Here is a 19,002-nt window from a genome sequence, read left to right on the forward strand (position 1 = left end):
TTAGTAGGTCAATAGTTGCTGAGTGGATACGCTAAGGTTATATGTGACTAGGGTGTCATAGACTCAGAATTTGTGATCTTTGCTTTACTTCCTGTTCCTTGTTTGGTTGTGGACTTAGAGTTAGGGTCACTTATTCGAAGGTCTATTCTATCTTGGTTACATATGGTTGGTATGCACTACGCAACTATTGAAGTAACTAGTAAGGATCATCCTAAAATTATCTAAGTTATACGTCTATTAGATGTTTCTTACATCCCTTTCCTCGCTTAGATTTCATGACTGGATCCCATCTCCCCGGCGACCCATACTTTCCCAAACAAGATAATGGTGGATGGACCGATGCGGAGCCAGAAGAGAATCGTGCAATTCCATTGGATGACGATTTCGCAGAAAATTTCCCAGAAGATTCTGACTCCGAGCCAGAAGTCAATAATCTACCCCTGGTGGCTCCTATCCCAAATCCTAACCCTCGACCAGGATTTCAAGGCCCCACACCCCTGTGGGCAGCAAACTTGAACAAATGGAGTCACGAGCAAGGTCAACCCTTACCCTACAACAGAGACCGAAGCTTCTACAATCTGAGCGAGGGAGGCTTAGCAGACAGAATCCTGCCTGTTCTGGTTCACAGGGTTGCTCGTAATGAGGAACAGGGAAGGGAAGCCATCAACCGGGTCATGGAGGTTGATGCCGATGCAGGAGTCAATACAGTTCGCATTCGCCATCTAGAGACTGCTCATAGAAGAACCCTGAACTAGAATATGACCCTGCAGAGAGAACTAACTACAACCCAAGCTGAAGTCAGGGAACTTCGAGGTCATCAGGCAACGTTTGAAAGACGCATGTTGGACATGGAGCGTCGTCTGGCAGAATCAAGGACTCATTCGAGCGGTTCTCGCCGCAAGTAGAGTCTACTCTACTCTCTCTTTTGAATAAATTAGGCCTGTGTATAGACTCTAGTATTAATTTCATGCTTATGTTAAGACCTTGAACTTTCAGTCGGTTAGATCTATGTACAGTCAAAACTTTCTCAATTCTGGTGTGATGTAAGACCTACTCCAGGGTCAAATTTTTTTCCGAACTTATCACATCTTTGCTACCAATGACATCGGCAAACGTCTAATCTCCCGGGGAAATCTTTGTCCAAATACTTTCATCCTTCTATTGTTAGAACTCTACCAAAATCACACTCTCATTTAATGGTTAAACTATGGTGATTGAGTTCATGGATCACTTTCATTATTCTCACTCTTGAATTCTTATCATTATCTCCATCTTCGCAAACTTAGTTGATAGATGCTGCCTCTAAAATTAACACCGTCTGTACTCGCAACCAAGAGGAAACTATAGAAACCACAACATGCCGTTACCTTGTTAAAAACAACGAGGAAAAGTTCGCGTGAACTTTCGGGATTCGAACTCTCCGTTATGAAGTAATGGGGATCAGTGTTAGAATCGGAAGTAAGACGACACAAAAATTCCATGTACCTACAGAGGAGAAGGACACCATGTAGATACCAAGGGAGAATGAACCATTACTGCTCGGATTGAATCATAGAACCAAGGAAAAACCACGCGTGTTCCATACAGAGTGCTTGAATACCCCCTAGTCATAGTAATGACTATTAATGCCACCTAGTGATTTAGTGATTACATTTCTCGCGTTAGGTTTTAAGCTTATCGTCTTTCCGTTATGGCTAATAGCAATATCTCGGATTACGGAATTCCAGTCGAGAGTGAATAATTCTCAAACTCATAAGTCTACCTTGTGTAGACTTCATCATGTATCACATTCAAATCTTTTCGAAGGTGGAAAGCATTATACCTCCAGTCAAAGATGATTTAGTTGGATAAACACTCGTCTTGTAACCATTTTAGAAACTTACTCCTACTCTTTACCAGGACTGCATCATAGGGATGTAGGTCGAACCATCGAGAACAGTATAACAAAACGAAAAACTTACATTCGCATGAATGATCAGAATACATCTAGAGCCAACCATAATCGCTCACAAACTCATTTTCTTATCGTATAACAAAATCATGCCTCCGAAGAAACGTAACCAAACCGTTGGTAAAGCACCAACTCTTCAGATAGATTTGGCTACTTTTCAAGTTGCGGTTACAGCTGCCGTAGCAGCTGTCATGACTCACCTAAATGCTAACAACACAAATGTTAGTGGAAATGTTATCGACAACCCCAATCACGGTGATAACCAAGTACAACAACGAGTGCCTGTTTGTAAAGACACTCGAGACCTCGAACCTAATATCCTGAAACGAAAGTTCGAGAGCGGGAAAGGGAGCAGTTCAACTCAAAGGCCTTCAAAAGAGTATCAAGTTGGGGCAGTCAATATCCCTATCAACCCTGCTATCCCAACACCGACCACACCATACCTAGGAAACCTCCCACTCTGCAGTAAGTGCAACTACCATCATTATGGAGTCTGCCGAGTGCTGCATTGCAATAGATGCAATAGGAAGGGGCACACGGCCCGTTTCTGTAGGACCCCGGTCGAGCTCATCACTTTAACCACCAATGTGGGCGCCAGTCTAATATGCCACCTTTGTGGTGAAATAGGACACTTCAAGAGGGACTGCCCAACGGAGAGGAATGACGGGGAACAGGGGAAATGTAACAACGGAACATAAAAAGGCAATAAGGAACTCTACTAGGAAGTTCTGGTGCGTATCTAAACCTCAATAATTAGACCCCTGAAATTTTACATAATTTTACACATTACGTTATAACTATACCTTCTTGCACACATCGGGCGATAATAGAAAAACCTAGTAGGGATTACTTCACGAAAGTTCATTATTTCAAATTATCAGAACCCTCGTTTAGTTTTTACTTGTAATTTGTGATATAATAGGGTTCGTAGTATTAATACCAAGGTTAGTTCTTCATCCTAGTAATCATTTCTTCTTCCAAACCAACATAATATTAAAATCATCAAGAAGTTACGACATCATCATCCGACATGGCTTGGCTTGGTTCTTACCATGCAATGTTTATGTGCTAGATGAAAAGAACTCTTCCCTTAAACAACCGTCAGATGAAATTTTTTTCCGACCCATAACTCAAAAGCCTTCAGAAGTACCCATGCGAGGGGTACCACACCCTTCTAATCTACCCAATAGTTTTTAGACTTAAAGCGAAGAACACCAAATAATATCCCATAAGTACGCGACCTTCCCGACATCTTTCCAGAAGGACGATCAGGGTTTCCACCGCAACGTCAAGTCGAGTTTCGAATCGACTTAATCCCAGGAACTACCCCTGTAGCTAAATCGCTTTACCGTCCAGCTCCAACAGAGATGCAGGAATGCTCCGGTCAACTTAACGAACCTCTCAGTAAAGGATTTATTAGACCAAGCTTCTCCCCATAAGGAGCACCGGTCTGGTTCGTCAAGAAGAAATACGGATCGTTTCGTATGTACATCGACTATCGAGAACTGAACAAGCATACCATTGAGAATAGTTACCCACTACCTCGTGTAGATGACTAATTTTATCAACCAACCGACGACACCCTGATCCTACATATAGACTCCGTTACGTTCCAAGCCGTTGTATCGGCAGCAGTGGCAGTTGTCATGGCGCAATTCAACCCTAACGACACAAAAGAAAATGAAAACAGGGTCGACACTTCGAACCCTAATGATAATCAAGGAAACCAACAAAAACCTCCAACGAAGTAGTCACGTAAGGAGCACCAAATTTTCTATGACTTTGCTCAAGTACTGCCAACAGGGTTTCCAGGAATACTACTCGCACAAAAGTCAAGTTCACCAACAAAGACCCTAAAAATTTATGCGATTGATCTAATACTATCAAATGTATACATAAGAGTAGTACGTAATTAAGATTCTACAGGCTTAGAATTGATGATTCCACTTTGACTCCTTTTCCTTGTCTGGATGTGGGCTTAGAGATGAATCATTTATTCGACTGTCTTTTCAATCTTAACTATATACGACTCGTATACATGGAACTGTATTAGATGAATTAGGCATAATTTATGCAATGATTTTCATAACTATTTTACCCAAGTCAACGGGTGGTTATGATACCAATTGGGGTGATTGTCGATAGATTGACCAAATCCACACTTTCTACCAATAAAAGAAACCGACAAGATAGAGAAGCTAACAAGAACTTACCTCAAAGAGATTTTTAGACTGCACGGTGCACCAATATCTATTATCTCAGTCCAAGATAGCAGATTCACCCCCCCCTCGTTTCTGGCAATCTTTACAAAGATCTCTGGGAACTAGGCTAGGACATAAGTACAGCTTACCATCCACAAACCGACGGCCAGAGTGAGAGGGCCATTCAAACTTTGGAAGATATGTTGAGAGCTTGTGCGATCGATTTTGGTAAAGCATGGGATATCCATTTACCACTAGTCGAGTTCTCGTACAACAATAGCTATCACACTAACATCAAGGTTGCTCCATTCGAAGCCCTCTATGGCCGCAAGTGCAGATCACCTCTGTGCTGGGCTGAAGTGGGTAACACACAACTAGTTAGAGGACAAATACCTGACAACCCTCTCACAGGCCAGAAATCATAAGGGAAACGACCGAGAAGATTGTCCAAATCCGGGAACGACTAAAGGCTTCAAGGGACAGACAAAGGAGTTATGCGGACAAAAGACGGAAGCCCTTGGAATTTCAGGTTGGAGACCGAGTACTGTTAAAGGTCTCACCCTGGGAGGGATTAATACATTTTGGAAAAACGTAGGAAACTAAATCCAAGATATATCGGACCATTTCCAGGATCGGCCCAGTAACATGCAAACTTCGATTACCGCAGGAACTAAATAACGTACATCCTACCTTTCATGTGTTAAACTTAAAGAAGTGCTTATCCGATGAGACCCTCGTTGTCCCTCTGGACGAAATCGAAATCAACGAGAGTCTCCACTTCGTAGAAGAACTGGTAGAAATAATGGATAGGGAAATAAAAAGAACAAAACAAAGTCGCATACCCATTGTGAAGGTTCGCTGGAATGCAAAGCGAGGACCTGAATACACCTAAGAGCGCGAAGATCAGATGAACAGAAATACCCGCATCTTTCCCTAGTCCATAACTACTTATCCTAGACTAAAATTTCGGGGCGAAATTCCCTCTAACGGGGGGATGATGTGACAACCCGATATTTCAAGTCAAAGTAATGACCTAAAAGTCAAAGATTTGTAATCTACTTCTGATATAATAAAAATAGCATCAAAAATAAAATGTTCTAAAGTCTCAATTAGGATACATAAAATGTTAGATATCGTGTCAAGGTTTCCAGAAATATAAAGGACACTCAAATCCGAGTTATAACGAAAAAGTTATGACCAATCAAAGATCCGCGTCAAAACCGGTAAAACATTGTTAAGCGTAAAAAGTGAAATTTCAATAAAATACTTTTTAGCCTTAGGTATCTAAACGAAAGTCGTAGATTATGTTAACCCGTAAACGTACATAAAAAGAACGTCCAAATCTGACTTCGTATGAGGAAGTTATGATTTTTCTAAGTTTCGGATACAGCAGTAGACAGCTAAAAACTCGAAATAGAGATTTAGCAACTTTTAGCCGACGCAACCTTAACGAGAATCGAAGATCCCGACAATAGTAGTACAACGGTGAAAAGACAGACGAAAACGGACGTCGGATGAAGAAGTTATGGATTTTCAACGGACTTTTCCAGTCCCGGCCCGTTAAAAATATAATATTAAAAATAAAGCCAAAATTAGCCGACGAAGTCTAAATGAAAGTTGTAGAGTATATTCTCACCTACGTGTGGATATAAAGAACGTAAAAAACGGAGCTCGTATGCGAAAGTTATGCATTTTAGAAGATTTGGGCACACACTTCGAGGCTTATCCGAAGGGTTACGCCCAGCGTACGCAGATGAAGGGCTTCGGATCGACCATGTCGCCCCTATGCCCTCTACCCCCGTCCCATCCGAAGACCGGTGACCGATAACGTCATCGCTGACGTACGCCCCGCGTACGAGGGTACGCCCAACGTACAGGCTGTGGACGAAGTACGCCCCGCGTACTTCGGAGTACGCCCAGCGTACGAGGCCAGGTTTCCCTCCTATAAACTGTTAGCTACAGTTAGACCGGCAGGTCTGGGGTGACAAACGTCATATCATTCCAACGCTTGACAAACGTTGTTACAGGCAGTCTGGGTCAATAGCACGGTTATAAAAACTCACATGGGGTATTAATACATCTCGGTTTACGGGGCTGTAAAACGCCTTAGTGATTATATATACTTATAGAAATCTACTTATACTAATTCAAGTATGGAAAACACTTATGCATTCAGTCTTTGGAACCTTTTCAAACTACCACACATATATGGAAAATATTGGATTTTCTAGGAACAAACTCGGTTATTTTACACCAAAAAGGATTATATTCTTAAACAAAAACGCTTATGAACTCACCAACTTTATTGTTGACACTTTTTCAAAACTACTTGTATTTCTCAGGGATTCAGTAATACAGGTAGAGAAGGGACGCTAAGTCGTCAGTCTAAAAACTTATTAACTCATCATATTGTAATTTATTTTGAGACATGTATTGTATTCAACAATGTAACTTTTAAATTATGTTTATGATGGTTGTGTTTACTTTCTTTACAAATATTCAACTGTTATGATACTACGTGAAGTCATCCACCCCCGAATGTTTCCGCCATTATGGTTTGGGGGTGTGACATGCAATTTCATGAATTAGCACCAAATTCACATTTTTCCTAAGTAACTAAGATTTGGGAATTTATAAAACATTTAGTTACTTGTATTTCATTATACTTATTAATTTGTATCCTATCTTCCCCGTTTTGCTAACGTCCTCCACTGGTCAAGGGTGCGGTGGGTAAGAGTGGATACCCAATGGCGGTCATTTTACAGGCCGCTTCCTTCTCCTTATAGACCAGCTTCGTGAATGAGGCTACTAACGGTAAGACTGACTTTTAACCTATACATATATAATATATTAGACTTTTAATGTTATATAGTATAAGGGTGTATTTTACACATTTAAAAATACTAAGTGGTTTAATCTATTAATAAATTAGACTTTTAATTTAATTAAACTTAAACCATGTCATTATGGATTTATTAATTCTCTCTTTTAATTAAACACTTACTTAATTTAATAAAGCCATAAGAGTTGAATTTTAGACTTTTAAAATTCTAGAGTGTAGAATTAAAGTTTCATAAGTGAGACTTTTCAAGTTCCAAAACTTGAGGACAAGTTTTGTAACTATTCAAAACCTTTTGAATTCCATAACTTAAGGAGTTAATGTTTCATGAATGAGACTTTTCAAATTTCATAACTTGAGGGCAAATTATGAAACTCTTCAAGACTTTTGGATTCCAAACTTGATGGCAAGTTTTGTAACTCCTTAAAAAAAACTTTTGAGTTCCAAAACTTGATGGCAAGTTTTGTAACTCTTCAAAAACATTTAGATCAAATTTTAAACTAATAAAATAATCATATATCTTTATCTTTTACCAATTTGACCTAATGCAACTTATATAACAAGACAATTCAAATCAAATAATACAAATAAATAGTTTATCATATAACTTAGTAATTATTTTATAATTTGACAATTTATATTTTAATTGGATGAGGATAATCACCACCATATCAGAAAAACTAGATTTTATGATACAAAACAGTTTAAGACAATGATCTTAATTCAATTCTGGCCAAAAAAAACTCGAAAATCTGCCAACAGACTGTCCAACTCGTCAATTCAGACAATGGACTCATCAAGTTCATCATGAACTCGTCGAGTTCATAAGTGGACTCATCGAGTTTACCCTGGCAGAAAGCAGATTTCCATTTTCTTCAGCTTTGAACAATTAACCAATGCATCAATATAACAGAAAACACTCATGGCTCTGATACCACTGTTGGGTTTTATGTACTATAACATTCCTATGGTGCACATACAACCCTAATGCTTTGGATCTAAGTTTTCTCTAGTTATACATGTAATTTTTCATTTTCCAAAGCTTGAAGCCTAACAAGCATACAACATTGATATTTTAAACATAAAACAAGTTAGATGATTACCTCTTTGTTGTAGCTTGTAGAACTTGGCCTTTCAAGAGCTTATCACCTCAAGTGTGATGCCTCAAATGGTTCACAAAACACCACCAACAATTGGAGGACAATGAGAGAGAGGCTAGGAACCACCAAAATCGTCTATGTCCTTCATAAAATACTAGTGTCAATTTTAGGGTTGAAGGGGTTACATATATAGTCTAGAATTCCAAGGGTCACTTGTAAACCCTAATGCATACACTTAGGCTTTTAATCCAATAACACTTCATGGACTCCATATAAACTTAGTTTATTACTAATCAATTATGGATCACTAGCCCAAACTATATGTATCATTGATTTACATAATCAGCCCCTATTAATTTAATTAGTCTCTTTTGATCACTAAATTAATTCCAAATTAATTCTTGATCAATACCAATTAAATAATATGATTTCTCAATTAATATATTATTCTTATAATATATTAATAAATCACAAATAACCTCTTTCTCAAATATCCTTCCTATCAAATTGCTCCGGTGAATGCAACCCAAAATGGACCATGCTACTCTCGGGTCAAGTGCATACTAATTATAGTTATGAGCTTAGACACCTAATCCAACATGATATTCATAAAGTTTCCAACTTTGTGACTTTGCATGCCTATTAAGTGCTTAATACACAAAATCCCAACTTCTTAACATCTTAAGACCTTCTAGAGCATGCATGGGCAAGAACTAAGCAACAAGATCACATTTTTATGACTCAAGACCCCTCATTGGGTCTGAAAGGATAACTTATTTGATCAAGAGCATTCCATGCTCAAGAATCACAAAGGGTGGGACCACAATGCCCAAAATGGAGGGATATCCAGATCTAAATGAAAGGATGATCAAGCTAGGAACTTTTTACCTCCTGGAGTTTGCTAGCAAGTAGGGAATCCAAGATCCAAGCTTCTTCCAAGCTCCAAAGTCCTTTTACCATCTTCTTCTTCTTCAAGAACACCACCAAAACACACAAATGAGCTCAAAATGCACTCTTCTCACTTAGGATTAGCTAGAGGGACGATCCTTGGATGGAGGCTGATTAGGGTGAAAGTCTTGGGGCCATAAAGATGTTTAAATAGGGTCCAAACCCTAAATTTTAGGGTTTGAAACCCTCGCACGTACACCCAACGTACAAGGCCCCATGCATGTACGCCTTGCGTACGAAGCGTACGCCCAACGTACTAAGTCTTCGACCAAAATTACCAAAATGCCACTATGGGCCATTTTGCAATCCTCCTTATGCACAAGGGCCAAAATGCAATATTCTTCACATATAGGGTTTAATTCGAAGTTACCTCATCATCGGGATGTTATACTGGGTTTGTTCTTGAGTTCTCCCCTAAAAATCATTACCAGATCTGAAGCCTCATCAAGAGCTCAAGAACACACACATACACTCACATTCAAGAACACATTCATGAACCCCATATCTGATGAACGTGCACACACATACATACGAAATCAGATCTGATGAACACACACACACACGAAATCACATTTGATGAGCACACACAAAGTCAACTCTAATGAACACACAGAGTCGGTCCAAACGTATATGGGGCCCGGGGCAAAAAGAAAAAAAAAGGGCCCCTTACAGACAAGTATAATAAAGATTAAAAAAATATATCATTTATTCTTCACTATAAACACGTTTAATTAGCAATAATAAACAAGCCAAATTGTTTATCTTTTGAGCTAGTTTGAGTATGAACCAACTTTAGGCCTTAAAAATCATTTAGGTAATATTTTTTTTATATATATACACTACATAGCCCAGAAATTTTGGGCCCCAGGAGACGTGGGCCCTGGACGGTCGCTTGGGTTGCCCACCGTCTGGACCGGCCCTGTGAACACACACATACACACACTAAATCAGATCTGATGAACACACACACATACACACGAAATCAAATCTAATGAACACGCACACACACAAAATCAGATCTAATGAAGGGTTTTCAGATCGAATTCAGGGGTTCTCGGGTTCACGTTTCCGATCTCCTCCTCAGACAACAATCTCCTCCTCAGTCGACGAGCTCCTCCTCAGTCGACATAGCCACTTGTTAAAGCAAGCCTTAGCATTGCTGCCCGTTAATGCAAAGCCCTCAACGTCAACATTCCAGATTTGGCGCCGCTGCAAACCCTAGCAACTCGAAACTACCTTTGCTCTGATCTACAACTCGATGAATATGACGGTGGATCAGAAGGCTTCAGAATCGTCCTCGCCAACAGTGGTCGAACTTGTGGTCAGAGGAGCTGTGGTTAGACCTAAGCTCAACGACATGGATTAATTATTTAGCGATCATCAAGAAATCGAGAATAGGAGGGAGAAGCTTTGGTCGATTGCTACCTCACAAATTTCCAAATTTGATGTCCAATTTTGATGTTTACCGGATCCCATTTGTGATATGTTTGATTGTTCGATTAGTAGAAAAAAAAAAAGACAGGTTCGGTTTGGGGAGAGAGAGAGAGAGATTTAATTGTTGTAAAGAAAATAAAAAAATCAAATTAAAAGAGCAAATTTGTCATTTTAAATATTTTCAAATAACTTTTGACCAAATTTACAACAAATAAAACTTTTTGGACCAGTGGTGCAACTCCAAAATATTTTGGATCAAACATTTAATTTTTGACATACCAGAGGACCAAACTTGTAATTTTGTCTTTAAATTATATACAAAAGCGTATGGTCATAGATTCATATTTTTTTAATTATATACAAAATCGTATGGTGATGGATTTAAAATTTCTATTATGGGTGTCAAATTTAGATTTTCCAAATTCAGTATAATATCAAAGAGTACGTCATACCTCATTTCCTTCATATGTCTACAAAAACTGAACATTACTTTCACCAAGGTCTCAATCGCAATATTATCACAACCAGAAAAAGTAATAATATCTATTTTCCCATGATAAGTAATAAGACTATACATAAGAAAAGGTGCAGAGAATCCATTGAAATATATGACATTGCTTGTTTTTAAATCAAAGTCATTGTGATTTCAAGTATTGTTGTTACACTACAAAAGGGAAAGAAAACGTTCACGTCAACCTTCCTATACATTCTCACCTTCTACACTGTTGTTTTCTTTAGGCATCACTTCCCTACCCTCACCTGATCTCGACAGATCCTTCTCAACTAAACCTCCATTTCCACACCAAATCTATCATATCATCTTCTTCGCACCCCACCTTCATTCCCCATTATTCTTTCTTCCCGTTGGACCAAAACTTCAACAAATTTTCGAGGTTTTGAAGTATCAAAAAATGGCAGCCAAGTCCGACTTTGCACAGAAGTTGCTGCATGATCTACGACTCAGGAAAGAACGAATGGGTGTGTCTCAGAGCTCGGCTCGACCCAACGCTACAACCAGAGGTACCATAATACATTTTTCTTGTTATCTCGATAGTCAAACTTTGCACTTTTTGTATTTTGGTTTTCGATGAATTTTCTTGGTTATCTTTAATATAAAAACTAGCATTATGATATTTGTTTTATGTTATAAGTGGGTTTTGAATTATTTTTGCAAAAGTAAAGTACATCTCTCTAATTTAGAAGTTAAAAGATGGGCATGTTGATACTAAAAAGTCAAACTTAAGCTAGATCAAGATTCCTGTTCATCTTCTTGAAGCGATTCCAAGACACTTTGCACACGTGACTCAACTACAAATATTAACTGTCCTACATGTGTCCCAACCGTGACAAAGTGAGGGTCTAGAAGCAAGATTTTATAATCAATTTTCTTTTGAAATATTATATTTTTCTTTTTATAGTAATCGTAGAATTACTCCAAAAAATACACTTTATCGTTAAATTGTAAAGAACAAGTTCTAGTAATTTCAATAATTAATAAACATATGATAAATTATCTAACAAATCACGTGATAAAAAGAATGAGTGAAATAGGCATAACTATGGATCAAATTGGTAAAACTATCAATATCATCGTTAATGTTGTTGATATCATCATTGTTGATATTAATGTTTACATAAACTTATAGAATTGTCATAAAAATGACATCATGTAACAAAAACGATATATATATATATATATATATATTCTTTTTTGTTACATGATGTCATTTTTATGACAATTCTATAAGTTTATGTAAACATTAATATCAATAATGATGATATCAACAACATTAACGATGATATTGATAGTTTTACCAATTTGATCCATAGCTATGCCTATTTCACTCATACTTTTTATCACGTGATTTATTAGATAATTTATCATACGTTTATTAATTATTGAAATTACTAGAACTTGTTTTTTAAACGAAACTTTTTGTCCAAGTGTCACTTCCACTAAGCATTTTACATCAAAGTGAATTTTCAGTTATACCCCTCCATTAATATTCAATTCAATTTGGCTTTTTTGTTTATCTAAATTCGGCTTTTTTACATATATAGTCCCTCATTTAACATCTTAATTGACTTAAATGGTCATGTTTCATAGTTTTTCTAAAAAAAATTAGTTACAAGTTTACAATTAATTTAAATTTTTCACAACATAATGTTATAACCTAATGGTTTTCCAATTAATTTACACAAGTACTATACCATATGTTAATATTTTCTTTATGCAACATATTCTATTAAATTATATTTTTTTGATTGATACTTAAGAAAATAAAAGTGTTGAACTCAAATTTAAAAATTAAATAAACACGTCTTAATCATTTATTTGTTTTATATTTAATATACATTTATATATATAATTATTTACAAAATAACTTTTTACTATCATGTTTTTAATAAACTACTTTAATAAAATTTTATAAATTTTTGATTTTCTATTATCATTTTTAATCATCAATATTATTTTTCTTTTTTACCCGTGATTTCCACGGGTTGTAACCTAGTATATATATAAAATAAAAATTGTACCTTTTGCAACGGCTGAGCCCCATGTTTAAAAGATATACGAGTCAATTGGTTGCATGTGCAATATGTATACTTTATGCCGACTTTATAGTACTGTATTAACTTATTTATTCATTAATTATATATAATTATCAACATTTAGCTATAAGATGTTTCAGTTTGATGTTTGGAAAATGAGTATATTACAGATACGAAATTGTAAAAACTGGGTTTTAAAGCCAACTAATTCAATTGTTCACTTTACATTTTTTATTCCTATTTAAAAACCAAGAAATACGTTTTCTGGACGATTTCGTCAAACATATCTGTTATCTTTGGCTTAACTCTTTTAACACCCATATTATTCCGAAAGTTCTAAATAACCGGAAAAGAAACTTGAAATGAAAACAACAATGTTGGTGAAAAAGCCATTGTGAAAACTAAACCTTAATTTGATATATATATATATATATATATATATATATATATATATATATATATATATATATATCAAAAATGTTTGGTGTAAAAAATAAGAAAAGGTGAAAAAAGGACCATTTTGTAATGAAACTTTTTTATGCGTCCACTGAAAAAATATGGCTATTTTTCGGGAATGATTAAGAAAATTGATTATTTTAGTTTATTTTAATTACATAAATTAAGTCAACCACATAATACATTTAGAATTATACCTTAAAATTTTCTCTTAATAAAAAATGATAATTTTATTTTAAATCAACAATCAAAATATCTACATTGACTATAAATAAATAAATCTTTGTTGACCTAAGTTTACATTATCTTTAAGCATTTTAGTAATATTGTGATGTTTGTCTTCACAAAAACTACCAATGATTGTATTATACAAAAAGCCCAACTACTTAGCCAATCTAGAAAAATGGATCGGGCCATATCTTGAATGTGCAGCCTGTTCAGAGCGTTAGCTACGGCAAATTGTTGAATCCATTTGTATAAATACATGGTTGTGTATGCATATATCTTCTTTATACTACCACCTGCAGATTTGGGATTCTGATTTCATTTTTGTTGATGAACAGATGCATATAGAAACCCAGGAAATGTGCAGAGAGGATCTAGACAAACAAAATCACTCGAATCTGTACGTTAACCTGTAAATCAATTGATCAAACTTGTTTTTGTAAACCCTTCAATCACTTATATATATCTTGGGTGTTCTTGCAGATTGGTGGACCAAAAATGGCGAACCAACAACAGATGTATGGAGGATCAGCCCGAGTCCCGGCCATCAAAGAATCATCCCAACAAATTGTTTCCTATTCCGGTGGCCGACACCATAGATCGGGATCCACCGGAGATTTTCCGGTGGCATTCACTTACGCCGTCAAAAATGGCGGAAAACTATTAAACGTGGATTTTTCAGGGTCTGGTAATGCTAACGCAATGATAGATTTCTTGCATCAGATTGGTCGAAGATCACTAGACGTTGGTAACACAGGAAAAGAGACAAGTCTTGTGAAACATCGTACCTCAAATGGTGGTGTCGTTGTGCCTGCACTCACCACTCCTCAAATCAAGGAGATTTCAAAAGGGGTTCAGAATCTTTACCAAATATTAAGATCAAGTTCTAATGGAGTGAACATGGATAAACATTCAATGGATGTTGGAAAAGAGTTGTTGAAAGGTGCTAAGGGTTTAGAAGAGTCTTTAAGGATGCTTGTGAACATGCAAGAAGCTTCAGAGTTGATGGTTCACCCACAACGAAAGAACCGAATCACTTTACTAGAAGTCGATCAGGACGATGAAAACGATAGTTCAAAGATCGTGGACCAAAATCAAGTTGCTTTGCCTCGGTTCTCTTTCGACAAGCCTTCTAAAAGGTCCAATTTTTTGGTTCAAACCGATGGTTTTTCTAAGTTATCAACTCATCGGAGGTCCACAAGCTATGGTGAGGAAAGCATAAGAAGTGTTTCTAATTCTACTACATCGAATGTGAAGAACAACTCAGAAAAAGGGAGGATCTCAAATGTGATCGCGAAACTAATGGGCCTAGATGAAGTTCCCAGAAAGATAGAGTCAGAATCCACTCATAATGAATTAAAAATACAAGTTAACAAGAGTTTGAAACCACCAAAACATGGTGTAGCGCCATTAAATGATCAAAAACCACAAGAAATCCACGACTCTGATAAAAGTGAGGCACCAAGACTTCCGAGGACTGTAAACACTGTGGCTATGAAACAAAGATCTGATCAACTTCCAGAAAAGAAAGATAGAGCACACAATGGTGAAACGAAAGAGAAGATACAACAAAAGCGTAGAAGTGCTGAAGTTGTAGCGAATTTGAGACAAGAAAGAGTGGAAAAGAAGAAAACGATTCGAATGGAGAAGAGTAACGAGATCAAACTCGTTCCAAGAAACAATCAAACAAAAGAACAAGAAAAAAGGACGTCCCAAAAAAGCAAACATGAGTTACAACAAATCAAACAAGTGAAGTCAAGGGATTTACCTTCAAAAGAGTCTCACATGCAACCTTCTGATGAACATAATCTAAAACCTAAAGATGCAACTCCAAAGGCACAAGAATCAAAACCAGAAAGAACAGAAAGCAACGTGAAAGAGAAGGTGGTGACACGAAAGAAGGTAGATTCAATGGTGTTACGTAGAACTGAAGCCCCTCTAAAAGACAAGGTCATGAAGAGAAGAAATGGAACCCGAACTCTCAAGAACTTAGGGACACCATCAAAGCATAGACTTTCTGTGTTGAAAGAAACCCAAAGAAAAGACGTGCAACAATTAGTTTCCATTTGTTTGAAACCAGAAGAAACCAACATCGAAATATCGAATCCCAAGAAACCGGAAGAAAAAATCCAAGTAAATGACAAGGTAAAGTTACATTCATTATTACTTCATCATTTTGTGGATCATATATTTATGAAACAAAAAATCTCTCAGGTACCAATATGCGAAGATAATATCAAGATTGCTCCTCAAGAAACCCAAGAAATCACAGTTACCATTAAGCATGAAGGTTCGAGCGATAGAAGGATAAAGACTCGTAATCTTTCGGAAAACAAACCTAAAAAAGCATTTCAATCGGGTACAGTTGCATTGACAGAAAACGAGAAGCAACTCAAGGAGATTCTGATAAAAGATCAACTTTTTTTAGGCACAACAGAAACCCTTTTCAATTTCAATATACCCGTTGGTTTTCTTCATGTCGATGATCATAACCATCGTAGTGAGGAAACTAAGTTGAAGTTAGATTGTGGGTACGAAATACTTAGACGAAAAGCAAGAAGCCAAGAATTGTCAACTCATCCGTATATGAAACCCTCCATTGGTGACACGACTATAAGGTTCTTGGATGAATTGGTTAAACAGTTGTATAAAGATTTTGAAAGCTTAAGATTATATGGAAGGAATACACACAATGAGTACGATGAAGCTAATTACTTGCATCATATGCTTGAGAGAGACATTTATAACAAAAACCCCGATACTAATAGTTTTTGGGATTTTGGTTGGCATACGATGACGTTTGCATTTGTGGAAAAAGATGAGTTTGTGAATGATGTGGAACGGGATGTGCTTCATAGACTCGTAGATGAGATGGTCGATGATTTGTTGAGCATCGCTTGACACAAGAAAGAAGCAAAAGTGATTGTCGATTGAATGATAATGGTTTATTTATTTGTATGATGAAGTGAGCTTGAAAGGGAAGAAAATATTATAATACGATGAAAGTTACTGGTGTAAATCTCTTCTTTCGATTATTTTTTTATATATTTTGCAATCTGTAATATGAGTTATCGATCGGTAAATATAGATAAATCTCCTTGAGTTTTCTTGTATACATTGTAATGAATTTATAAGTTTGTAAAGTTTTGTGTTGATATTTGATATACTATATACACAAAGTCTTTTGTGACAATCAATTTGTAAATGTAAAGTGAATTAGAAAGAATAGCTTTGAAGCCTTTTTGCTTCTTGTATATGTTTCAAATCTTATATGTATGGTATATTATACTCTGATTTAATATAAGAAGTCGAGGATGCAAATGATCAAATCCATAGAATTGAAACTCTCATCATATCTTAATTATAACTTATTATTGAATTTACCTATAGCAAGAGTACCCATTTAGGTAATGTCCCGATCAAAAAAAAAACATCCTATGTAATAAATAATGATATGTAATATACATTATCTAGTGGATTATCACATAAGTTAAGCTATTGAATTGTAAATCCCCTATCATATCTCCTAAGTAAAGCAAATGAATCATAATTATCATATCAACAATAACGAGTTCGATACACATACACATACACCCATAAGATGGAAGAACCATACGTGGCATGCATATTTCCTAAGACTAAAACATATTTTCAAACATTATAATAATATGGTCGTTTATAAAATATCAATTTACAAGCATACAAGAAAACATAAGTTGTACTGTAAAACAATTTACATAATTTCTGATCATTTATATCGGGCTTGAAATATTAACTTATAAATTTTCAAAAACATGATTATAAATTCTATAAATTCAAATACTATTAAATTTATTAACAAATAAAATATTTACCGTACAATTAGTTAGGCTATATTTGACACAATACAATTAACTTTTCTTTAGGATGTTTTTTAGGTTGTTATGTTTGATAATTTAAAAGTAGCTTATAAATTAGTTTTGAAAAAATGTTGCTCACATTGTTGTTTCAAAGAACAAGCTTAATAAGTTTTTCCAAATTTTTTTCAAAAATAAAAAATCTCTCATATATACTCGTTGTAAACAAAACTTAGTAGGGACATCATTATTGTTGATCATCTTTTGAATATTACATACTCTTATTCTTAATATGTATTTTTTTAAAGATTAATATAGCTTAAAATTGTCATCATTTTTTAATAGTAATCTACTCTTCAATTTTTGTAACGTAGTTAAGCTTCAAAAGTCATTTCTCCTTTCTTTTCCGAAACTCAAATAGAAAACTCTCCCCATGGGACCAGAATTCTCTACTAGAGGGACTGAAAAGATCGAGAGTAATTTCTGAGTCTTGATGGACTAATCAGTATTGGTAAGACAGGTACGTAGACGCACAAGAGAGGTTTTCCCGCCAGGCGCTGTTAAGCCCTTCACCTCCTTGAAGCCCCCGTATGAATGACCAACTTTATCGATAGGCTTCCCTTATACTTAAGGACTTGAATAATCACCTATATAGTTGAAAAATATAACTTAGTTATTCATATTAATTAAATTAGTATTTTAAAAACGATAATTAGATAAAATCAAATGAACGTATGAAATCTTATATGTGTGCAACGTTTGCCTATGGATTGGTTTTAGATAATGTTCTACTACAACATTATTATATTTTAAAGTGTCTTAAAGTTAAAATAACTAGGCATTCACAAATAATGGTCTACTATTAAATACTTTCGGACGCCATACATAATACATGCGTTGGCAGAAAATTGGGCCAAACGTTATATAAATAATAAATTTTTGTCATAATATATTCCGGAATAACTTAATATTAATATATTATCTTATAGAACAACTATCAACAATTCCATTGTCGTCCAGCGGTTAGGATATCTGGCTTTCACCCAGGAGACCCGGGTTCGATTCCCGGCAATGGAACCTTTTTAACTGAAGTCAGTAATTATTTGTTTTTTCTGAAATTCTGATAAATTCAGTTCGATTGAATTTTAATGAGAACTTGTTTGTATACTCATAATCATATATACCCTATGCAATTAATACTTAGAAAGTCGACTATAACTTAACTGAGGGAATGTAATTAACCTGGTATGGAATTTCAATAGAATAACACATGCTTCATCTTATGGTTAGGTTCTATAGTTTGAATCTTTATTAAAAAAAAGACAAAAGAATCTTTATTCAAAATCAACACCTCGTATTTAGAAATCCTTTCTGTTCATATTTAAGGACAGAAAAAGGTGAGAATACATATCCAAGTGCTAACTTTCTGCACCAAATTCTTCATTCTTCCTTATGAGTT

General features: G+C 35.8%; 1 protein-coding gene and 1 non-coding gene across 2 annotated transcripts; both read left to right on the forward strand.

Annotated features, from left to right (window-relative positions):
- Positions 1-11,270: 11,270 nt before the first annotated feature.
- LOC145117560 (uncharacterized) lies at positions 11,271-16,900 on the forward strand. Its single transcript, XM_079053852.1, has 4 exons — positions 11,271-11,493; positions 14,046-14,107; positions 14,191-15,852; positions 15,922-16,900. The coding sequence occupies exons 1-4, from the start codon at positions 11,385-11,387 to the stop codon at positions 16,606-16,608; spliced, it is 2,520 nt and encodes an 839-aa protein (XP_078909978.1). The 5' UTR covers positions 11,271-11,384; the 3' UTR covers positions 16,609-16,900.
- Positions 16,901-18,548: 1,648 nt separating this feature from the next.
- Positions 18,549-18,620, forward strand: TRNAE-UUC (transfer RNA glutamic acid (anticodon UUC)). The gene has a single exon. It is a non-coding gene; the product is annotated as a tRNA-Glu (tRNA).
- The last annotated feature ends 382 nt before the right edge of the window (positions 18,621-19,002 follow it).

This window comes from Lactuca virosa, chromosome 5 (assembly GCF_052849685.1).
Source record: "Lactuca virosa cultivar CGN04683 chromosome 5, Lactuca_virosa_CGN04683_v6, whole genome shotgun sequence".
NCBI lineage: Eukaryota > Viridiplantae > Streptophyta > Magnoliopsida > Asterales > Asteraceae > Lactuca > Lactuca virosa.

Bases quoted from the DNA above. Each gene is read 5' to 3' on its own strand.
- LOC145117560 (XM_079053852.1), top strand. From the start codon at position 11,385: ATGGCAGCCAAGTCCGACTTTGCACAGAAGTTGCTGCATGATCTACGA. The intron at 14,108-14,190 runs GTACGTTAACCT...GTGTTCTTGCAG, and splicing joins AAACAAAATCACTCGAATCT to ATTGGTGGACCAAAAATGGC. The intron at 15,853-15,921 runs GTAAAGTTACAT...AAAATCTCTCAG, and splicing joins AAATCCAAGTAAATGACAAG to GTACCAATATGCGAAGATAA.